At 43.0% G+C, this 21,549-nt stretch overlaps 1 protein-coding gene across 6 annotated transcripts in view; it reads right to left on the bottom strand.

Moving 5' to 3' along the window:
* The window catches only part of LOC106642948 (uncharacterized), a 196,403-nt gene that overhangs the window by 73,485 nt on the left and 101,369 nt on the right, over window positions 1-21,549 (bottom strand). For all 6 annotated transcript variants that reach the window (XM_089594338.1, XM_089594341.1, XM_089594345.1 and 3 more), the window contains 2 exons: window positions 3,456-3,561; window positions 2,287-2,379 (listed from right to left, as the gene is read on the bottom strand). In XM_089594338.1, the coding sequence (XP_089450464.1) occupies window positions 2,287-2,379; window positions 3,456-3,561 (199 nt within the window). The remainder of the gene's footprint in view (window positions 1-2,286; window positions 2,380-3,455; window positions 3,562-21,549) is intronic.

Here is a 21,549-nt window from a genome sequence, read left to right as displayed (position 1 = left end):
GAAGAGATTCTCCTCCTCGTCGCCCGCGTGACTGGCACTGTTATTACGTATCCTTTGGGGAAGGCTGAGCTCTTTTTTTTTTTTTTTAATTTTTTTTTTCCTCTTCCCCCTGACGTTGTTGCGCTGCTCGCGATGACGAGGCTCGTTTGCCGGCCGGCTGCGCGATATCGGCTAACGGGACCGTACGGGAATTCGGTGTACATGGGTTCTACGGAAGGGGAAAGCTCTCGGTGCTTTGGCAATATACTTCATTTGTGTAGACGTTGATCCGTCGTTGTAAATGATGAGGGATCGGTACTTTTTGTTTTTTAAGAATTGAAAAATATAAAATATGTTGGAGTCGAGAAACAAATAATCCGAAAGATTCCCAATCACTAATGAAACGGGTCCCACGATCATCAAGTCTTCGCACCGAAAAATCCAAGACGAAATGGGACATTCATTAATATTACCTGAATCTCGTTGGCACAGGAAGCGAAAATCAGTCTGAAACCGATGTTGAAAAAGAAAAAATGACCCATGAGAGAGTGGACGCGTGAAAAATCAGGTTCATCCATCTTGGAGTAGTTCCCATCGGCGGCAAGCAAAACAGCCTCGTTGGAGCATCACGGCGCGGTACACAAAAGCGTGACCCAGCTGGATTTCTCGCGATTCGATTCGCACTCTCGTTTCCGTCCCTCGCGTGATTTATCTCATAATAATGGTGTGCATCAGTGAAAAGTTATACTCGCTCGTTTTTCCGATTCCCTCTATGCCGGACGTAATGCGTCGGGAGAGTTTGCCGTCTCTCTCGTGTTATAGCTGTTACCATATTGTCATTCAAAAGGCGATGGGGATTGAATTTACCACGGCGTTCAATCGCAAAAGTTCAAAATAGAACTGATGATTTTGTCGTTTTAGTCTATTTCAATCTAAAATCCCACAGCGATTTTGTAATAAAAAAAGAAAAAAATATCACTGTACTACCTTCAAGATGAGCTAATTAAAAAATATATAACGGGAAAATAACCGAATGAAGTGGCTATTTGATGACAATTGATGTTTAATCCCTTAGAAATCAGATATAGTAAACCTAATGTTATTTTGTTGGGCCGCGACTACATTTTCCCCCCGAGTAAATCACACACACGCTCGGACAACGGGATGAACCGAAATGATCGGTCCAGTGACTCCAAAAAAAAAAAAAAAATCCCAACCCTCGGCGAAACGAAGCCTCTGTACCCGCACTACCTCTGTAAGCTCCCATCAGCCTCGGTATCCCCATGAAAGAGGAAAAAATCGCATTCGCCGACGCGATGCCCGCGGCACTGAGCAGAAACAACAGCAAAACGAAAAACCGAACGAGCGGTACACTGGCAACCACGTCATTCCAGAGTCATCGTCGGACTCGGAACGACAAACAAGCGCCTCGAGTTTCTCCTGTACAGCCAATGCAAGGGAGGATAATAAAGCACCAGAGATTTTTGGCGTTTTCATTAATTAAATTACAAAAGAGGGGAGAAGGAGACGACGACGACTTTTTCTCTCGCGACACCTTCCACCGAGTCGTTACACACGGCAGGAGGAACGGGGGTTAGACACGAGGAAGCAAAACTCGCCGCGTAGCGGTGCGTAACACCACAGGTACACGAGATAACGGGACGCGGGGGAGGTGTCTTCCTGTTGTCAAAACCCCCCGCAGGAAGAGCCGAGCAGTTACGGCGTTAATGAGGACTGGCGAGCTGTCAAAACCCGAAGGAACGGACGGAAGGCGAGGGAGGGCTCTCCTTGGTCGTGCGGGCTTCGTCTTCCGGCAAACGTAAATGAGAAATCCTGCACGCGCTCCCTCGGTGGGGTTAATTTTCTGACGTCCAACTCTCGCACCCCGCCCAGATGTGTACGGTAATGATTCACGAAATACAATACAACAGAGAGAGCATTTAACAAGGGAGGAGGAGGTTCTTCTTTTGTGTTGCAATAAATACCCAAGAAGGAGAAAAAGAGAAGGTGGCCACGGGAGGAAGGAGGCTACAACGTGACTAAGTCGATTTTTCCCTTGACGTCAGCGCTGCCCTTCCTTTTTTCCTTCACGTTGAGCTTTTGTATAGTTGCACGTGTATAATGTACACGTAGGAATTTACGCATGGAAGGATCGAAATAATCTTTTTCCATTCTGGCGTACAAGTATGACTTTGTCGAGAAAACGATGGAGGTAACGCATATGTAAGCGAGTTTTTATGAAAGAAAACGATAACAGTAGGAAGGGAAAGAAAAAGACATGTATACATATGTGTGTGTGTACGGTACCTGACTGAAGTAGGGAGGAAGCATGCAGCGCTGGTCGTCAAGGCGCGAGCTCTGCACGCGCTCGAGAAGCTCGAATAAATCCTGCGTCGGGCCCTGCAACAAATAAATAAAAACATCGTGAGCGAGGCAAAGTAGATACATACATACCATGTGGGAAGGGCTAATTTTTTTTTTTTTTTTTTTTTTTTTCTACCAGAGTTTCTCTCTTAATTAGAGCGAGAGCTAACGAGTGAGGGGCCCTTTTAGGCTGCTGCTAGAACCCTTCTGTGAAACTTTTTTTCTTCCCGGAAGTAGGACGGATTTTTTTTTTTTTTTTTTCTCATTCAAAGAGAAAAGGAAGACTTTCTTTGAGGAAAAAGAGTTAACGAGATTTTTCAGTTCGCTCGGCTTGGCTTTTGGGTCTTTTTGGTTTTTCTTTACTGCGAGGGGTTCAATTTTTTTTGCTCTGCGATCGTGGGCACAGTGAAATGGTGGAGCTGAGTTTACAACAATTTGACAATCGGTCCAAATTCAAGCTTGGCTTTACACTTTATGGTGTTGGACAGCATTGAAACTATGCTCAATCATTATGAGTTTGGAAAAAAACACTGATATAAAAAAAATTAAAAGATATTAGCAAAAACCTTAACACTTTTGCATGATGCTCTAGATGAAGTTATAAAAATCCCAGGAATCCTATTATTTTATACGTAATTAAGCCAAAAAAAGTGTTTGTCATGAAAGAAATATACATGCAAATGCATGGGGACACTTGGTAATCAACGCACAGAAACAAAACCAGTGCCAATTATTGGATGAAAATTTTTTAAGTAACGTATAATAAATAATAATAATTTTAATATAAAACAAATCATTTAACAAATCATAAATCTACAGATTGAAAGATAAAAATAAAATCCCGCAGACCTAACAAAGTTTCCAATCTTTGAAAGTAAAAGCATATTCAGTAATTAATCAACTACGAGCTCCAAGCCACTTAAATAAGTAACCCGCGGTGCTGTCACCCTCTACAACTGAAAAACAAATCCCATCAGAGAGCGGTAAGGCCTCGCCCACCGACGGAGCAAGAGGCGCTTGTGTGCGCAGGATACCGGACGCAGAGCCTGCACGCTCGAAGCAATCGCTTAATTGACGCAAATCGGAAGCACTTCCTCGCAAAACACACTCACCTTGAGCTTGTCTGTTGTACTTCTGGTGCCATCCTGACGATCGTCCGACGGACTCCTGCGCGCAGTGTCCGTTTCACAGTAAACCGACTGATCGAGCTGCTGCCTCCTGTAAACAAAAAAATGATTCCAGCGTTTTAGTTTTTTTTTTTTTTTTTTTTTTTCAGTATCGCCATAAAATATGATATACAATCTTATGAATAAGCGGTTATTGTTTAATTAATTTCAAAAAGTTTGGTCAATCATGTTGATAGTAAAATTTAAAAAAAATTATTGCGTAGAATAAATCAGAAAAATTGTTAGTATTTTACAGTTTGACTATCTTCACTCGTAAAACGTGTCACCCATCGACCTAAAGAGTCTAATTTATTGCTCTACACTTTTTTTTCTCAGCTCAACCCATATACTATGAAAAGAAAAAAAAAAACTGTAGGGGTACAGAGATAATTAGGTGCCGCTGCACAACTTACAAGATCCCCCGTGTAAACCGCCTCCCTCGTCGAAAATCATAACCAAGAGGGAAAAAAATAAAGCTCAGGCGGCATAGCGAGCAGATGCAGGCACTTAGTTTTCGAGCGCATCAAGGATAATGACCACCCGAAAAAAAAAAAAAAAACCAGCCGAGGGTTGCCGAGATTACTGTTGTCTCCTTGTTCTTCGATCTTTTTTTCTTTCCTCGTATACTTGCTCGCGTGAACAGAGGGACATGTACGCGTGAAAAGAAATTTGAAGGGAGGTACCCTGCTTCCCGTTCCCCGGGGTCTAATGGCCCGTACTGTTGAGGGGGGCGACCGTAAAAAGGATTCCTCGCTTTTTCTTCCTTCGGCTCCTCGAGAGGATACCTGACAGCAAAAGTTTCTTCGTTTCCGCGTTGTCGTGTTAAAAAGCCTCGACTTTTGTTTCGCTCGCAATACATCATACGCTGGTTTTCGATGTGGAATACATTTGGCTTCAATTTTAGTGGCAGTTCAAGATGTATCGATTTTTTGAATTATAATTGGTTTTTTTTTTTTTTTTTTTTTTAAGAGTTCTGCGTTTGAATTGGATTCATCTTTCTCAAATGCATAAAATTTTCCAGTAAAACACACGATCGCAGCCTCACGAAACGCAAATCAAATTTTCTCCCGTGTACGCGAGGGTTTTTTTCCTTTCCCCGTTCGCTCCATTTCCAAATGGAATTATTCAAAAATCCATGTAGGTCAGGCAAAAATCACTGCTTGACGCATCATTACTGACAAGCCAATGATGCGCGCCTCCGTTCAAGAATATCATTTCGTCGAATCGACATATTCGTGATGGTGAATTTTTATCGATTACGATGGAACTCGCAAGAGTATACCAACGCAGATGTTTCCACTGAAGGTGGTATGCATACAGATTTTCCAAATCACTCCTTCGTTCCGTAAAATTCCTATTCCCCGATGAATCGACGCAATCGATCCAAACTCCGGAGAAAATCCCCCGCTTATTCTGACATTGATCTCTAGACTCGGACGCTTAATCAACCCTCGTATTTCCGAAAACCACCTCCACGAGGTACAATAGCGACTCATGACTTTCAAGCGCAAACATCTGCACTGTAAAGGGAAAAAAAAAAAAAAAACAGCTGCCTAGAAGAACATCTTCACGGGCGGCTATCTATCTATTATGGAGTCTCGTAGCTGTCGATACGAGCGTAATATGTGCTCGGACAAAGTGTCGTTGCATCTCGAGTGTGAAATGAAAAAGGGACTCCCTCCTCCTCCGCGTTGTCCTGCGCCATATATAGACTGCCGGTTTTAATAGACTATGGGCACTTCGTTTTTGACGACTTGCATGGTCAAGCGCACGTATGCGCGTCAATGCGGTGGAAGAAGAAAAAAAAAAAAAAAAAAAAAAAAAATGCTACAGATAGACATCGAAGAGAGGGAGAGAGAGCGTCGTCTTTTAGGAGACTGGATATTGATGATGGTGTCCAGGAGGAGATGGTATATAGTTCCTTCGTTTCTTTTATTACGCGCGTTGCATTTGGAGCCCTTGCCTCGGATGAATGTCTCTCCCTCATATACACTCGCGAGACTTTTCTGATCTTACGTGTGATCGAAACGCGCTTCCGAGCGGACAATTAATCAACGTCGAGCGTGGGCTTCTGCAGCGGCGGTGCCAGTTACTGCTTTTACCGTATTAGCTCCGTCACGAATCGCAAAGAGGCTTTGCGCGCAAAAGGAACGTTTTGACGTGATTTTTTTTTCTTTCAAATGCCGAGACCTAATTGATGGATTTTGAAAACGGAGTTCGAAGTATATATATACGCTGGATGGGATTGCTGAAAAATGTATCATTTTTTAATCCAGAGTTTATTTTTGTGTAAGTGATGGAATTTGCACTATACTTTTAACTATCGTTTATTATTTAAGGATAGCAGTTTTATTTAAAAAAGTAAAATGTGTTGCTTCTTTTCAAAAAATACATTAAAATTATCGCTGGAACTGAATCTAAAACCCGTTAGTTTCCCCTAACTCGACATTCGACAAAATTCGACAAAAAATGGTAAAACTCATCATTATTAATCCACTAAATCTAATTTAAACTCGTAATTTTTTATCCCAGTAATTTATTTTTATTTTATTTTAATAATAATCCTAAAATGCAGCGAGTTATGTTGTATCTCCAAAACTCTAAAAATTGGATTTGGATAATCGTTCTTAGTGTGTAATCTCAAAAAATTGCGTAACTACAGAAAGTACAAAACCTTGTAACCTCACAAAAAAAAAAAAAAAAAAAAAAAAAGCAAATAGCTCATACATGTTTGAACTCTGAAATTGATCATTTTTAGCAAATAAATTCTGGATTCATTCATCAACTCAAAAAACATGTAGGTAAATCACCTGGTCAAATCAAAGGTTAACTTTTAGTTTAATTTTACGTACAGTGACGCGGTATTTTTACCATAAATCTGTCAAAACTATTCGACCGCAAAGGTGCTAAAAAAAAGCCCAATTCGTGCCACAATGACCCCCACGTGCGATTACACGTAAACAAAAGAGTCCATAAACCGTTGGAAGAGAGTGATGCAATAAACTACCGTTCTAAATCACTAACGGGATGCAGGGTAAAAAAAAAAAAAAATGAAAAAACAAAGAACCACCGAAATGGACGATTGACCACCATCGCGCGTGGACCCACACATCCTCTGCCCGAGAACCGGATCGCCCCTTGTATCGTAATATGCATATACACTGTCACCCAAATTCCCCGGTTATTATCATCATACAAAAAAGTACCCCGACCTCTGCATCCCACATGCAGAGATACATGACAGAAGAAGCGAGGAGATTCTCCCTCTCGCAGCATGTTGTCGCTCGTGCACGCGGGGGTAGCCAATTAAACGGGTTAATTCAATAAACACTCGCGACGGGACGTCCCTCTCTCTCTCTCTGAGCGTCAGTTGTACATGAAAAGAGAGTGGAAAGTGCAGCAGCACATACAGGAGCAACATATGGCTACGCGGCCATCGCTTGCTGCACCGATTGTTGCTCGCGGCTCTGGAAAATCGGCGGGTCCTGCGTATAAGCAACGCAAAACCTCGGGCCCACAAGTGCAGACTCTCGAGGAACAAAAAGACAAAGGAGCCCGCGTATGGGTATATATATATACCTAAGCACCGTCGAAAAATTAAAAACGCTCAAGTACCCATGAGGGTCTATCGAAGCGAGCGTGCTACAGCAACGTCATACAGGGCAGATTACGCGCTCAAACGGTGGGTTACTTGGGCGTCAGTAACGTAGTGTCTGTTTTTTTTTTTCATTAATTATATAACACACGCGCTGCACTAGAGAAGGTACTCGCTCGATTAATGTTTGTACACAGACGAGAGTGCGCTACATGGGGCATCTTTGGCCATTGTATACGTCAGCGAATGTAAATGTTTGCCCATCAGCGATTCCCGGGATATATACGTATTGTCGTCGCCTGCACAGGAGGTACGTGTATACACTGCAATTTGAGGGGAAATTTGGAGGGCGATAAAGCGACGGGAGGCCGGGATGCCAACTCGTTCTCCCCGCGCGAGCTTTGTGCACTATGATACTTTGGGCATACATGCGGGCCTCTCATAATTCATGCGGGATTTATGAATTTTAATGCTTCGTCCTCGCGACTGGACATTGGTCAGTTTGGGCAATAGCACGTATATAAACGCGTTGTTGCTTGACCAGACTTGGCTGGAAGGGTGCGTTTGTCGTTGCGTAGTCGTAATCGACGAATTATCAGAGTGTTGGGATAAGGGATTATCACGATGCAAACTTTGTACTGTGAAATGGAATGCCGAGAGGTAATTATTCACATTCCGGATCGGGGGTGGCGATTATGCTCGGAGAGTTTGGGCCATTTGAGCGCGAAAAGTATTTACATGCGGGACACGACGATGTTAACGATTTTTTGCTCACAGAGTTTTTTTTTTATACATGTAAAAAAAAACGTATGAATTTAGTACACCCCTAATCAATGAAAATTTTTATAATAATATTACGATTTAATAAATTAATAATAGCATTAAATAGTTCATTTTAATTTAATAATAATAAAACTTGTAGTTTTAGTTTATAATTTATTTTACTTTAACTTGAAATCATTTATTTATGCACTCGTACACAGTGAAGCGCAGAAATATAATATTAGTAAATTTACATCAAGTTTATTGTTATTATATATCTTAGTTTCAGCATATATTATGTTTCATGAAAATTTTGTCAATGATTCTCCTGTCAATATTAACCTGATTCATTATTTAGCTATTTAACAATCAATAACGATCAATTTTAAGTATTTTTTGTACAAGATATATTTACATTAGGAACAACAAACTCTTGATTATTTAATTTTGCACAAACATTATTTGAATCACAGTTTAAATCAATTGCATCAAGAGTAAATTGGAAATTATGACTTTTAATTTATGCAATATAATGAGAGAGATGTAAAAAGTAGGAGCTAAAGAAAATTCACTTTGAGAAAGAAAAAAAAAACATTTATATTTAATTTATATTTAAGAATAATCATTTCTCACATCATATAAATTGAAACGAAACATCGTTGTTTTCTCTTTAATTGATATTTTCCAAACTCATACTTCCTTATACAAATAGAGATAGAAAAAACTTGAAATTTTCACTTGCTCCCCCGAAAAATGAAGGTAAAGTAAAAAGAGCAACGATACTCGAGCCCCATTAGGATTGACTCAATAACATATCCACCGTTGCATCGACAAAAAGTCATCATCATTATCATCACTCTATAGTCGAGAACATTTTCCCAGGTCCGTTTTTCTCTCAGCGCAACAACTCCCCTACTCCTCCAAACTGCATCTCTCGCAAAAAAAAAAAAAAAAAAAAAAAAAAAGATCCACGACAACTGCACCTATATACCACGAGAGATGGATTGACAGACAGATGTCCGAGCGCCACCACGTAGGTACATTGAGGTGCGCTGTGCTCGCACACGACGCAACGGCGTAAATTTATGTTAATGTATGCGCCGCTCTCGCGCGCCCAAGCGCTGAAATGATTGATCGTCATCGCCGTAGCGCAGCAGTGGACGCGTGACTTTTTCCATCTCTCCCCGTCTCTGGCTCGCATTATCTTTTTTCAAGAGGAGGAGGTTGAACGTGGGTACCGCCCGGGAAGTTAAGAGCGGAACTATTACCAAGCGCTACCGAACCTTTTCCGTTCGCTCCGTACGTATACTCGACAAAACATGCTAATGCGACGAAGTACTATATTGCTAGCCTTGGGGGGTTGGAGGTGGATTGTTTTTTTTTTTTTTTTTTTTTTTTATGGGGCGGGAGGGGATCGAAAACATTAAGTGCCCCGTACGAGGATACGTGATTTCTTTATGCGGAGATATGGGCGACGTACTAATGTGTAAATGACGGGGAGATCGGACATTGAGATTTCGGTAGTTACTCAAATTTATCCGTGATGCTGCGAACGTTTGGTACCAGGGGGGGCTTTTTTGTGACAGTAATAAAAGTACGTAATTGCCTGATGGCACTTTTCGATATCTCCAAATCAAGGGACAGTATATACTCTGTTTCACGTGAAATTGAAAATTCGTTCGCGTGGAAAATCCGATGCAGCGTGCCATGTCAAACCAACATTGTTTTACAACTAAACCCTCGAATTTTCCGTACAGTTGTCCAACTATTTGTCGAACAAACAGCTCGCTCCCGACCGAACTGAGACATACATTCAGCGACCAGACGATTAAAATATCAAAGTATCCCCATACATGTATAAGGTACTTTAACCCGTGTCCTCGGGTCGGATGTAAGCCAATAAAACCTCGAGAAAGGCATAATACTCCCCTACTGCTATCCAAATAAAATTCCAATGCACAGTGTAATCCGTAATAATCACAGATGATATACATACAGAAGTAGAGAGAGAGAGAGAGAGAGAGTATAAGAGAAACCGCACCACCGCACCCTATACACGGGCTCGAGGGAAACAGGATTACCGCCAGCGTGGATTCCCCCGCATCTGTTCGCCCGATGACTCTCCCCCCGCAACAACAACAGCTCCGATTTTTCACGCTCTCACCTATACGCTCACCTAATAATAACACGGCCCAGGATTCGCGATCGGTCAGCCACGGCGGATTACCATATCTACCCTCGTTCGGTCCTTCCCCCCTCGTTTCGATTGATACGTAACCCAAACGTCGATATACGAATCCCTCCCCTACATTATATAAGCGACGACTTTATTAAAAGAAAAAAAAAAAGGGAGCGCGCACGCATATAATAATATACGCAAATGTTCGAACCGAGCCATGCGGCACGTCGTGTTATTGTATACCATCGACAGACGGATCGATCATCCCCTTAAACCGTATACGTATACGTGCGATTGTCGATGCGAAGTACATGACAGGCCGCTGCTGTTAATTTCATCCGTTTCGTGTTTCTCGCTATCGACAAAGGACATGCACGGCTGATGCGGAAGAGAGAAAGAGAGAGAGATTGCGCGATAATTGCCGCTGACGATTTCGCACGCCCGATTTTTCTCGACTTTTCTCCGGTACGTAAGTTAGGGGCCGATCGATCATTCATTCGGAATAACTGCTGTTGCATGCGAGGGACTGAGTTTTTTTTTCTTTTTTACGTGATCTGCCGGCACGGATGTTGAACCTTTTTTTTTGCTCTCTACTTTTCTAGAGGCCAATGACGTTTGATGGTACGAGATTAAGTTTTTTTTTTTGGTCAGTGTACTAAGAGGCGGATGATTTGAATTATTTATGGGCTAGTGGATATCGTAGGGGAAGTAAGTGGGCAACGAAATCGCTAAATACCATCAGTCTCAACAACAATCCGACTAAATTCTGTGTAACCTAATGCGAGGGGGTTGCGCACTTCAAAGTCTTGGGGAAAATTTACAAGTTGTTTCAGGGTTTCGAGAACTTTTGAAACTTTGTTGTCATAAGAAAGCTATAATTTGATGATTTTGAATGGACGAGGTCTTTCGACAAATTTAAATAATTTTAACTTCGACTTTATAAACCAGAAGCCTGTGATACCTTGTTGACTTCGTTATGTTGAATACAGCAAAATCCAAAATTTATACACCCTCAAAAGTTTATTAAAGTATTATCCATTGACAGTCAAAAGATGTAAAGGTGATGTACCAAAAATGTTTGTACCAAAACATATTACCTATACACACATTCACTCTATAAACGTGCTAATAATATTTTGTTGACAATTTATATGCTGCTTTTTCATTAAATCCAACAATTACAGACTTCCCCCGAAAGACTGTCCCAGAGTGAGAAAAAAATACGATAGCTTTGGAAGAAACGATGGGACAGTTGCAGCCATGATATGAACCGCCGATCAATTCCTACGCCAAAAGCCAAAGAGTCCCAAAGGGTTGACACACAATCCCCCGTCCATTTTTACAATAGTAAAAAAAAAAGAAAAAAAAGAAACAGTCGCAACGTAATCCATCTGCTGCTCTCTTCTAAAAAGCCACGCGCGCACACACGAACCACCAAATAGGTGGTCCTCCCCGATCGACTCTGTCGCGCACTTTCGGTGCTCGCGGAGATAACAAAGGCAAACGCCGACGTGTACAAATGAGAGGACTCTCGAGTGGCGCGAAAAAATAGAGAAAGGGGTCTTTGGCACGGAAACGCAGAGTAGAGGCCTGATTAGAATAAAAGGAAAAATTAATGTCCCGGCTGTCGCGAAAACACACGGGGGCCTCGCGCCTCTCGCCCATTGTACCACCCGCCAAATTGAAATGAAAAAGAAAAATAGCGGTACCTAATGAAGGTGAGGAGACAAAACAAAAAATCGAGAGCGCGAGCAGCAGGGATGGCGATGGAACCCATGCAACGAATGGAAAAAAAAAAAATAATAATAAACAGCCAAGAGCCACCCTCGGTGGACAATTTCAAGGGAGAGATATCTAAGGGGGAGGGGGGTAAAGAGTGTCCCGTACCCACACGGTACTAGCGAGGCGGCGTGATATATGGGACGCTCTCTCTTCCGCGGCATATGTCGCGCGCGCCTCTCTCTTTTTTTCTTCCACCCATCCACTTCATATCCTGCGCACACGTATACCGGCCGAAAGACTCGAGAGTACATAATGTTATAACGTCGCTCGGGTGATTTGCATGGCCGTGTATATATTCATCCGCTCATTACCATTATTACGAGAGCATTTTCGGGGCGACGGAGCCATTGTTGCCGGCACTGCTGCCGAAAGAAGAGAGCATTCACGCCTCGAGTACTTGGACGCGAGAGAGATAAGTATGTACCTACTCTCTGTGCGTTTTGTTTTGTCGCGAGTGGAGGAGGAGGATATTGTTTCGCTCTTGCCTCCAACTCGAAAGTGAAGTGGACACTCGATTAGCAGATGTCAACGGCCGTAACTTGATTTATTGTCACCTTTTTATATTCCCATCGATGGGTTCGTTTGGCTGTTTTGACATGACGGGAGCCACTGGACTCGAGGGCCTAGATTTTGAATTGTGCGTGCGTTCGCTTCGAGCGACTTTCGATCTATACTTGTTCGTTTTCAAACGCTCACATGTAGGTGTACGCGGACACGGGCACATTTGCATTTTAATACACAAAGTGCATCTCGTTAGCAGTTTTAATTGTACACGCGTGTATCAACCCTTTTTTTTTTCTTTCTTGTTTGCTCGTGCGTGCATATTCATGCACGCGTGTGTATGCACAATATATTCGGGGGCTCGAGTTGTTGTGTGTGTACTCGACCACTGTTTGAATTGCAGATGCGCGGGAAACCCTGCATATTCAAGCAAATGGTAATAATAACAACAACAATAATAAGTTGCGCGAGCAACCGTCTGTAATATCATCATCGATGAATGTTGGACTTTTGCTTTCTGCGGCCGACTCGAAAGTCAATGTTGGAAAATGGGCTGTTGCTCTCGACATAAAATTATTGAATTTCACAGATGTATTGGCAAACAAATAAAGTAAACACCCACGTGACACACAACACCTATGTATACGCGTAACCCCCAGCATGGAGTCTATAGCATAATACACATATCTATACAAGATGTATGCTTGTAAACCCCACAATAACCAATAGCGTGGATATAGCAGAGGAAAACGATCCTGTATCATATACACACATACAGACTAATGTACAAGGGAGGGGGGCTATCATTGTACAAAAATGCGCAAAAGTTTCGCGTCGGCTCTTGAAAGGATAAAAATATACATGGAGGGGTGGACCGTATATATATATATGTATAGCTGCGCGTACGTGCACCACATCCTCGAATAGACATTTGATCTGGCTATATTATGGTAAAAAGGCGTGCACGACGGCCCAACGTTTTCGGGGTGGCCTCTTTCTCTCTACATTTATATGTATATACAAAGTACGGGGGGGCGCGGTTGCATGCGCATTATGTTGCACCCTGCGGCTACGAGGTAATACGACGGGTATTAGCGCCAACCCACTGTACACTGCGGAAATGTCTTGTTCGAGGATCCAGAGCACACGTTGGTTTTTTCGCAAACGCTGGGTGTTTTCGGGATTTGTATGAAAGACGCGTGTAAGGTTTTTTTTTTCATTTTCGTTTTGCGGTACCGAACGCGTACGCTTTGTGTGCTTTTGACAATGCAGGGCGGGTGTAATTTTTTTGTTTTGTTTCCCATACAGTTACTTTCTTTTCATTTTTCGGTGGAGGTTGTAACAATACAGGTCAAGCGGAAAAACCTTTTTCCCTTTTTTTTTTTTTTTTTTCTCCATTAGCGTATAAATACATATCTCGCTTGTTTCGACCTTGTCGGTTTTCATTGACGCGAGTTCCGTAAATAGCACTCAAGCCCAGAGTCGAGAGGAAGGAATTTTGTAATTGAACTTTCGGGGGGTGTACAAAATATAACGCCAGCCCAGCGACAGCCCCGTCAAGCTGCAGTTACAAAGTTTGCACGAAATGGAAAATCGCGGTAGGGGCGGGGTGAGCTTTTTTTCCTCTCCCAAAGTTTGTCGGCGATGCTGATGGGATGTAATAGCGCTGCCTCTTTCCGGCGCCCCGGCAATTATAAAAGTTTTGCCACGTGTAAAAACCCGAAGCGCGAGATGTGCCTATGTACACCCGAGTGTATACTTTGTACAAAAGGCCGCGTCGGGCCAGTGGAAAAATTTTCCGTGTCAATCGGAGTGATAAACGTTGTTAAAAAGTACACGGCCCGTACGGAATGGAAAAACTCTCGAAAGCTCGGACTGGCTGAGTCGCTTTTGTCAGCTCAAACTATTTGGTGAAACATGCACGTATTTTCTCTCGATTAGGCATTAAATTTAAAGAGAGTAATTTTCATAATTTCAAAAGATGACAGTTAGTCTTGCATCCCCCTCCTCCATAAATAAGGTTCCAAATGTATATCGGATTGCCGGATCCGTGTCATCCAATATCAAAACAACGAGCCACCCGGCGTGTGTATAATAGCCGTCAGCGGTTGGAATGAAACGGTGGCGTTGAAAGCTTGAGAGTTAAAAAAAAAAAAAAAAAAGAGTCCGATCTCTAATCGTCGCGAGCGGTCCCGTGAAAGAAGCAAGTTCGTATACAAATACTCGAGTCAGACGAAGCCGTCATTATTGGGGGATCGCCGTATACCATCACCCTATGGTTTTTATCCAACAGCTTCCGTGGGAGTTGTGTACCTATACCTTTCGAACAATCGGACCTACGCGATCTGGCGATTCGATGGGCGGTGCTTTGCTCTTGTGGCTCCCGGTGCTCGGTCCGCGCTGACCACTGCTTTAGATTCGTTTTGAGGGGGCATATACACGCGCGCCCGTACTCTATTCAGTCGGTGGACGGGCACAGCAGTGGTGTATATGGACGAATGGGGTGAAAGTTAAAGAGTTAAGTCGAGAGGACTCGTTTCTTTTGTTCCGAATAGAGTATATAAATGACTGGCACGCTACATAATACTGAGAGCTGTTTTTTTTTATTCCCCCATGCGCCAGAAAGAGTTTGTTGTGAAAAGGTGAAGATCCATTTTTTTTTATTGCTATGATGGCTGTTCGAGGGCTGGATGGATGAACACGTCAAAGTTAACTCATAGGTATACTTTTTTAATTTATAGATTTCCAAGAGCCAATAAGCAAAATCCAAACAGCTGGTGGCTGTACGAGGAAAATGTACAACTGTTCTATACTCTTGCGGTGAAATCCATGATAAAAAACATTTGAAATCATGTAAAAGATAATAATAAACGTCGCCAGCTGTATACAAGACCAAGTGGAGGTAAAAGATGCGTGTGGTTTAACAGGTACAAGAATCAGGTAAAGGAGGTAATTTATGGTGATTTGGGCCCTATACTGTCACTCAGTCAGCTAAGGTGGCAGTCCATTCGGAGCATAAAACATCGAGGTTGAGAGCCACGCGGGTATTAGTAAAGAGGGTCCTGTGGTCCTGCCAGGAAAGGTGGATGACAGTTTCTTGATATAAAGACCGGGAAGTCATTGGTTGAATTATAAAATTGCTAATTCAGCTAACGACCACATTTCCATGATGACAGCAGGAGCAAATGAAGGATCTAACTTTGAGTAGCTGCAACTATTACAGCTAGTTTTTCGTAACGATAAGGAGGTCGAGTCAAGGGTGATGTGTTGGAGGAGTAGATCAAGCGAGGGAGAGGTGAAAAAAAAAAAAAAAAAAAATTGTAAAATAGATGACAAGTATGTAAATCTAGGGGACAAAATAAACATGTCCTGCGATAAAGACATGGAGAATAGCCGTCTCTCTGGCTCCCTGTACAGAAACACGGTCTACATGATAGAGATCAACTACTTTGGTCATGCAAGATTACACATTCCTCTCGTAAACATCTTTTTCCCCCGCGATGTAACCCGCATTTTGTACGTATAAGTATTATGGATGCTCAGCGGACCAAAGAAAACGCGCGTGCCGGAGCATACACACGTACAGCACAACCCTCGCTCGCCGTAGGCCAAAAGAAAAAGCCACCTCTCCGACGACCGATTCACCCTCGCCACACGTCCTACAAGCGGATTAACGCGCTCGCGCGCGCGCGCCCCTGTGTATATAATCGCATCTCTTTTTCTCTCTCTCTATACTATATACGTATGTACATACAAAGCCAGAGCCAGGCTTGTTCTGCGGAGTCACTACACGGCTATACACAACCGTACACGATCTGTCTCTCTTTTTCCAAGTCAATCGCCGTTAAAATTCGACTCGGTCCAAACACACATCTGACTACACGTGGCTGACTGTACATATCGTGCCGCCACCGCTGGATTATTACGCACTTACATACACGAGTGGGCGCTGGTGCGCGTGATATTACAGCTGACTGATTGCCACGGCAGATTGTACCTATGTACACACGCGGTGCGATTGCTCGTACGGGCGTAAAGCTCAGCAGGGCAGAAAGTTAATTTGGACGCGCGTTACCGCTTTATCAAACTCTGGAAGCGTGTACCGATGAACCGATGGGGGACGATTTCGGCGAATTTTATTTCTTGATGATAATGGACATGGTGGTACTGTTATTGTCGTTGCGGTTACGTTTCGTCGATTCACAAACGTTGCGATTCGAGACGAGCGCTTGGTCTGTTTTTGCGTATGCACATCCTTGCAAATGATTGAATCGTCCATTGAATCACATTTGGAAATTGGTTTTGTAAAACAACTGCTCAGTGATGCGTCTAATTGACCAAGAGAACGGCCAAGACAACCGTTGGTTGCGATACGACGGGGATCAAACAACACAAGTTTGACCAAAGCCAGAAGAGGCAAGATTTCCGTATTGTGTACCCTCCCTATACAGGATAGCGGGAGCGCAATTCATTGAGCTGTCACGCGTCGCGTCGAGGATGAAGCGGAAGCTACAACGATAATTCACAAAGAGCCATTAGTCACGCGAACGTCGTGACCCACAGGCGTCACATTGGCCACCGTATTATTAGCGGATGTACCAGCAAAACGTGTACAGAAGGGTATGGGCACCACTTACCGAGCTGGCCTCTCGATTGAAATATACACACACACACACACGTGTAAGCTAAGCAAAAGATAGCTCTGTCCGATACACGATGTAAATTATAGAAAGCCCAAGGGCGTCGCGATCGAAGCGGTGTGTCGTGCATGTGTCATGGTTTTGTTTGCCTATCTCTTGTTTTATCTCGATCTTTGTACACGGCAGATGGAATCGACGTTGGAGTGCGTGCGTCGAGAGGGAAAAATAACGAGCGAACCGCGAGGGTGGACACACTCTGCTAGTTAGTAGGTACGGCGCGTGACATACGGGCCAATGGAATCTCGTGATTCCGAGAGTGTCGACGAGTGTCCATGTCTATTGGACATAGAATGAGGGATCCCCAGTGTGATCGAATGTTCATGATTTGCGTTTACAGTCCAAACTTGCCGAGCCGGAAGATGATGGTCTAAAAATGGTCACTTTTATAAAACCGAAAAATAAGTAATGGACAATTTTTGTCCATATAAGAATCAAAAAATCAACAGAAAAGTTTGTCAATAAAACGACCCGATAACATATATTGTGCACCCAAACCAAACAGTTTGTGCCCGTCATGTTGCGCCATTATTGAATAAAAGAAGCCATCCAATGTACCCAGCCATTAACAGTGAAGACGAAAGCAGTAGCCGAGAGAAAGAAATCCATAAACATGAGAGCACAGAAGTCAGAAAAAAAAATTCGGAGACGACGCTACCTACGTATTGTCATTATTCAAGAGAAAGAGAAAACTGCGTAGGATGAACTTTTTGACTCGATGGCAAGGTATTTATTTCACTTTCCCAATCTCCCAAAGAATTGAACAACCTAGCGATTTGAATATGATTTTAAATTCTTAAACTTGGCAATAAAATTTTATTAACACGAACCCACGTCAACACCCCTGGAGGAAATCACCCCTTTTCCATGGAGGCTGGATGAGAACCGCATTTGCGTGAGTATCGACAGCCAATTGGAACATCAAAAAATAAACACGATCGTTCCTTCGGCAATTCAACATCCGACAACCCCACCTTGATATAAATAAAAAAAAAATCTATGGCATCACCCTTTCGAGAGAAACACGTACAGGGACGTGAGGGACATCAGAGATCGTGTTTGTTCACAGGCTCCATCCGTGTAATCGCATTCGCTACGTCATATACTCCTATAATACATGTACCCGTACACCCATGCGACTGTATCCACAGGAAGCGGAAGGGCACCATCCAATCGACGTCTCGTAGCGCAGACCAAGTTAGCCGAGCTTCGAGGTCTCTCGCTTACACTCCAAAGGATACGGCATTGATCGCGTCTTCGATATGCCGATGAATCAGGATGGACCCTGATTCTCGTCTTTTCTAAATACTGATGAGATTCTGCTACGGATTTGATTTCGAAGCTACAACTCCAGTGGGGCTATTTTTAATTTCGAGGGTTAATCGGACCACTGACAACGAAGGACAAGATCAGTTCGCGTTTATCCACCTAATGGAATCACAAAGGGGAACAATGGCATTCGTTTAGGTTCATCAACAACAGCGTAGCAGCAAAAGCAGCGACTATAATAAGACCCCATTGTCGTCAGGCCGCGACCGTCACTCCGTCCCTTTTGTGCACGTGCAATAATCCCTCGGTGTGTATGATTAATATAACCCAGAGCGGGGATAAAACGCGTGCACGCGCTCGACTTGTCGCTTTATTTCGGCCAAGTCGGACGGGCGTGCTCCTGAAAAAGACAATAATGCATACCACGGGCGCGTGCAATAATGGCCCCCACGGTTTAATTTTCGCTCCTCAACCGGCCGCTAATTTCCTCGGGAGTTTGTTACACTTTTTTTCCCCATCCGAACAATTGGAACCAGCCGGCCGAAGGGAATGCGCTTTTCCACTCGAGTTGCGTAACAGTTTGCCCCGCGTATCAATGTCTCGTTCCATTGCCGCGTGCATATATACATATACACACAGAGCGAAATATATACCAATGAAATAGCGAACAATGGGTACTGGTTGATTTGAATCGACTTTTGATGATCAATCAATCTGCAACTTTGGCTTTTGATCTCATTTTCCTATGTCACGTGGTATACAGTTTTAGTTTTTTTTCCGTTTGAGGAAATTTACTTTTATCACACAAAATACATCAACATAGGTAGAAAGAACTACTTACAGCTGATGTATGATTTATAAACAGCCACATGGTACTTTTTTATTCACAATAAACAAATATTAATTAACAGTGAACTCGTATTTATATGAAAAAACATACAAAAAGTATACCGTTTCATCCCCTATTTTAATAAAAAAATTTTTTTTAAGGTACACCCTTGAAACCGGACTCGTTTTATTCGTAATTTCATGTACTATGAGGAAAAAATTTTGAACACGGGTTTTAGTGAGGGTGACACCCTCACTGGAACCCATGTTTCAAGTCAACTTTCAAGGGTGGGTCTCAATTTTTTCGTTAAAATGGGGGACAAAAACGGGATATTTTTTGTGGATTTCCTTATGTCCACATTTATCGAAAGTCATTGAACGATTGAACGCGACTCAAGTACAAGTAATCCTTTAAATCAGAGTACTTATTTAGGAATTTCCGAAAACACGGCCATCAGTCGGGCCAGAAAACAACAGCGTCAAAAAGAGCGCATAGTTTTCCGCTCCCATGTGATACCACTACTTTCATGCCTGCGACGCTGTCCAACAACCGTAATACCAACCTCGGCGTGTCACCTAACTCTCACCGGCGCAAACACGCGAGAAACAGCCGCATGACACATGTTCCAATAAGCCATCACCGTTACACCGAAAAAAAAAAAAAAAAAAAAAAAAAGAAAAACCATCGAGATCTCCCCTGAAAATCCCCCTCGGTATGATCTTCCATTCCGATATGATCGGAAAACCATGTAGGAATACCAAAAACAGGGACAACAGATGAGACACGATACCCTTTGTTCGTCAACGGATTTAGAGTGCCCGATCCATCCGCGGTGAAAAAAAAGGGGGAAAGGTACCGTTTAAGGAGCAAACTTACCCTTTTTTTACGTTTTTTTTTTCCCTCAATTCCCCGTTTAAGGCTAACAAAGCGGTTAAAAAAAGAGGCACAGCAACACACATATTTGCGAAGAATCACTTGCGGTGGAGGTATCGATATCGCGTGTCACTCTCTTTCTTTTTTTCAAGTGGATTGTGAGGTGGGTTGATCCGATTGCCGGCTGTTTTTAGCTGTCTGACGCGTGTGTGACGAGAAAATCGCATGTCCTGCGGATGCGAGCGTTGCAAGTACTTTTATTTTTGTCAATTGATGACATTCTATATTATTTTACGTTTTTTGTTTTATTAAACATGATTTTATACAAATGAGGATGATTTCGGATGTAGTAGGTATATAATTAATTGACCGTGTGCCAATGACCAAAATATACACAATCTTTGTTAGCAAATCGTTCCTCGATATGGAAGAAGTTTCCCTTCCGTCAACAGAGTCGAAACGCGAAAACATCAAAGGTTACAATGGTTCAACGAACGGACAAACGACAATGGGGGCACACACGCGGCCTCGTAAATTGCCACCACCATTTTTACGACGGTCCCAATGACTGTCGTAAAAACCCCAAACAATCATCCAATTACAATAGGGATCACAGAATTGGTCTTTTTTTCCACAGAATTGTTGGTCCGAACAACAGCGTGACGCAGCACAACAAAACAAAATACCGATCAATGCACGGCGCTGCTACCAAACAACCTACTGTCTCCTTCCTTCCTTCCTCCGCTCACTCCTTCCTTTATTTAACCACACATCTCGCAGCATCTCAGTCGGCGTTCACACATACCTAAAGGTGTCTTTTCTTTTTCCCGTCTTCGTTTTTACGAGACAATTTCGGGTGGAGCACAAAAGGAGACTTCCGTTCCCCCTCTGTCCATCTGCAAACTGTACCTGCACGCTCTACGTCCATCAGGAATATATCATATATACAGTAGCTCAGGGATGTCACACATGCATGCGCTCACTCTGTCACACAGGGCCGGCTTCTTTTAATCGTGTAAGCAACGTGCCAGGAGTGACCGGTTGACCGGAGTTTGATTGAATTCAACGGGGGCAGGGTGGTACAGTATAAAGAACCGTAGGCTTGGAGAATCGGCAAAAAAACGTTAAGTCCTGCCGGCGTTTATTATCATCAGAGACGAAGAAAAATTAGTGTCCGCGGGGAATAATAAGTCGTCACTACTCGCTTCCGGGATGATGATTTCATAGTTTGAGAGAAATACGTACGACTCGCATGCGACAATTGAACTGGTCATGCTTGTTATTCACCGAGGTGTCGTATTTCCCAAACCAAACATCCGCGTGAATTTCGTGACGATGAACAGGAAGGAAAAATGTTAGTGTCACCCGATTGGAAAAAAATAACATTTTTTTTTTGATTGGAGAGAAAAAAAGGAATCAGCGTGCATCCAGAAAAAGAAAAGAGTCGATACATACGCGCGACAGAATCGATGCACCGCGACCGAGTGGTTAAATTTAAACGCGTCCTTTCGTAGCCGCGCACGTGATTGAATAGAAGAGGAGCTCGGCGCGTG

Source organism: Copidosoma floridanum, unplaced genomic scaffold, assembly GCF_036245765.1.
Source record: "Copidosoma floridanum isolate Cflo_tuat_1 unplaced genomic scaffold, Cflo_Japanese_pri ptg000001l, whole genome shotgun sequence".
In the NCBI taxonomy this organism is placed as follows: Eukaryota; Metazoa; Arthropoda; class Insecta; order Hymenoptera; family Encyrtidae; genus Copidosoma; species Copidosoma floridanum.
This window is presented reverse-complemented; position numbering and strand designations above follow the sequence as displayed.